This window comes from Etheostoma spectabile, chromosome 7 (assembly GCF_008692095.1).
Source record: "Etheostoma spectabile isolate EspeVRDwgs_2016 chromosome 7, UIUC_Espe_1.0, whole genome shotgun sequence".
NCBI lineage: Eukaryota > Metazoa > Chordata > Actinopteri > Perciformes > Percidae > Etheostoma > Etheostoma spectabile.
The window spans coordinates 21523392-21526827 of NC_045739.1; the positions used below are offsets into that span (position 1 = coordinate 21523392).

The 3436-nt window shown below is 40.9% G+C and overlaps 1 protein-coding gene across 1 annotated transcript in view; it reads left to right on the top strand.

The window, feature by feature from the left end:
* The first annotated feature begins 223 nt into the window (after positions 1-223).
* The window catches only part of LOC116692304 (troponin C, skeletal muscle), a 5867-nt gene continuing 2654 nt past the window's right edge, over positions 224-3436 (top strand). Inside the window, exons 1-3 of the mRNA XM_032520481.1 lie at positions 224-457; positions 2160-2214; positions 2553-2696. Of these exons, the coding sequence (XP_032376372.1) occupies positions 455-457; positions 2160-2214; positions 2553-2696 (202 nt within the window). The 5' untranslated portion in view covers positions 224-454. The remainder of the gene's footprint in view (positions 458-2159; positions 2215-2552; positions 2697-3436) is intronic.

Consider the following 3436-nt stretch of genomic DNA (forward strand, 5'->3'; position numbering starts at 1 on the left):
TGTGTGTGTGTGTGTGTGTGTGTGTGTGCGCGTGCGTGCACACAATCACGTTCTTGTGCAGTATATCCAATCAAGTGTCCATCGGCAAAGTGATACTCAGTTGATCCTGTGCCAAAATAACCCTACAGCTGCATGATTTGTTTTCTTTCTTTTTTTTTTATGTCACTGAGCATGTCTGTTATCTAAATATGGGGGATTGGTAAGTGTGTCACACAAGGGGATGTCCATCAGGAGATTGCAAGAGGGCACAAACTAAAGTTGGATTTGATTGGCTGTCTCCTGTCTGAGGAGGGGGCCTATTGTCCAATCGTGACGATTTTCTGTAAAAGTGTAGTGGGATGAGAGGGTACTTATTGTGTGGAGTAAAGCCACCTGAGCTGTGTAGTCAAGAGACTTTCTCTCCCAGACGTCTGTCGTTTTTACTCCTGTCTGTTGTTCAGCACAGCCGGACGCCATGGTAAGAAACCGAAAACTGAGATGGAGGTGAAAGGTAAACGACAAGGAGAAGGAACAATCAGTTTTGATGAATCTCTGAGGATTTGCTTTTGTTTTCAACTGATGAGGATAAAAGCCAGGTGGCAGAAGACGGAGATTATCATCTGGAGCAAAAAAACAAACCCCAATGACCAAGCCAGCAGGTCCTCATCTGCAACACAGCTGGGCGATCAGCTGGAGTTTCATCTCTTGGAATTGCTGATTTTGTTGAGAAATTGGGGAAATACTTTGGCTGTCTATGTTTTTACAGTGCTTGCTATAGACCACAGAAAGATCAATGTTCCTGACTGGTAAACTTGCTGCTTGAGGCTTTAGTTTACATGTTTAACTTATGTAACTGTTCTTTGTTATATGTTATAACGCTGATGTGATTTAGCTTGATATTTAGATTGGCGTCACTAAAGATAGAAAGAGCACAGCTGAGTAAATTGAGAAGACCTGCTGCCTTTTCTGAGTGTCCTAATTTAGGACATTCACCTTGAGAAAATCCCTTTCAAATCCTCTCCCAAATCTCACCTTAAAATAGCTGTAGGGAACTCATGGGTGGGTTTGTGTGACCTCCTGTGCTGCGATATCTTTGAGTTTCTATCTAGCAAACAGGGGGGAAATGTACTGTCCTCCTGAACTACTATAGAACAGGGGTTTTTATAACAACTCAAATTAAAAATTCTTTGGTTATTTTGCTATGCGTTGATCAACTTTAGTCAAAATTTCGCAACAACGTTCCTCTAAGAAAATGAACACATTGCTCAGTACAAGCACTAATGGCTGCTCTCTGTTTTCAAATGGATGAACAGTGCAATATAAAGTTGGGATGTCATCAGGCATACAGTCTGGATAAAAGGTCAAACCGGAAAGATGGTAAGAGTGGGAGAACCACTACCAGTGGGAATGTTGTCAATCAGACAACAACAGCAGGACAACATCCTGCCATCTCCTATCTTCCCGATCAAACCAAAATTTCTAACTGTGGGAATAACATGTTTTACATTGAGTGGTGTTCCCCTTTGAGAACATCCCATTCAACAAGAATGACAGCAGACAGCTGGCAGAGGATTAAACATGACTTCCTACCTTACATCAGGCTATTTCCAGGCCTTGGCTGTCCCTTTGTCAATGACAGTTCTGTCTCTGGCTTTGGATTTCTCTAAATGTAACAGGGCTTTACTATAAGGAGGTAAAGTGATCCCAGTGTACCACTGAAAGATCATTTGAACATTTGTCTTATCCCACTAAACAATGCTTATGTTTTAAATAATATAAATCAAAATAAATTTGTGAAAACTAGAAACCTACTTAGGTAAATGAGCAATCCATCACAGTAAAAAAACAATAGAATAATGATACCAGAAAAGCAGATATGTTTTTTTTAACTGTGATGGGTAAATCAAACCAGATTGAATGGAAATCAATGGCTGTCTGCAAGGCATCAGAACACTCAAAAAAGAGTCTCAAACATTTTAGAAAGCCTTGAAAAGTGATCATCAGTAACGTGGAGTAAGTGAATAAACTCAAAGATGCAGATGTTTTTCTGGCGGAAACCTCTTGCCGTGCCACTTCTATAAAAGCAGTTACTAAGCTGACCACAGGGAGCAGATAGAAAGCATTTCCTCTGACCACCTCTTCTTTAATTTTTCCACCTTTTTCCATTCACCTTTCTTAAGCCCACTGATGCCCAAAGCGATGCCCGCTCCTTCCTGACTGAGGAGATGATTGCGGGTGAGTGCTTCTGTAATTGTTCAAGACATGAATCAATGAGTAGATTACACTTGACAAGGGCCCTTTTTTACTGAATGTTCTGATTGAATCCGCTTCTGAAAAAGAATGGCAGGTCACACGGACTGAACGAGCAGCTTGAAATGGATTTATGTTAAGTGTTCATGGAAATAGCAACAGTTTTTACCTTGGGCCATTTGTATTGTCTAATACAAGGATAACATTTTGAGACTTATTCAATCTTTCTAGGCTAACTTTCTTATCTCTAACACAATATTCAGTGTTTTTCTCCTGGATTTCTCCTGTTGTCAGATTATGAACTATTTCCTTTTCTCGGCCAGAGTTCAAAGCCGCCTTCGACATGTTCGACACCGACGGTGGCGGTGACATCAGCACCAAGGAGTTGGGTCAGGTGATGAGGATGCTGGGCCAGAACCCATCGAGGGAGGAGCTGGATGCCATCATTGAGGAGGTTGATGAGGACGGTGAGATCATTGAGTGATCATCAAAAAGAAAAAGGATCTTAATGCAGGGATAAGGGATCAGGTTGCTTGGTTAAATTTTAATTTGTACCCTGGTTCTTTAAGAGGGGGGTTGTGTGCTTTTCTGTCCATAAGAGGCTGAATAACTAATTTCTCCACTCACTTTGGCATTAGTTTGAAACAATAAGGAAGCCAATAGAAACAGCTAGGATGATTGCACTTTGAGGAAGTACAGAGAATTAAGTATCAATAAATTTGGGTGACTTGTGGCAGAGATCGAGAAAGAACAGTAATAGTCAAAGCGAGAGAGACAGAGAGAGACTGAGACATCCTGACTTTTAATCCCCATATTAAGCCAAGCTCCAAAAACATTGTTCTACCATTCCCATAATACAATAGCATTATGATTAAATCCAACATGCCTGTAAACGCCATTGTCTTCCAACTTGCTGTGTTTTTCACAGGCTGAGTAGGTTACCCTGTGATGTGTAAACCGACATCAATGTAAATGTAAAGGGAAATTGACGCAGTGTATTTTAAAGCAAGAGATATCAAAGGCCATTTGGGGGGATTACCAGATGTGGTAGTGGTAAAAATAAAAATATAGAAAAGAGAAGTAGACAAGGGAGGTATGAGGTATACAATACGGTATGCCGTTGCTTGAATGCGATAAATATCATGAATGAATGACATGGTGAAGTGGAGATGGGACTCAGGTTGCACTGCATGAGTAGCTTCCTTGC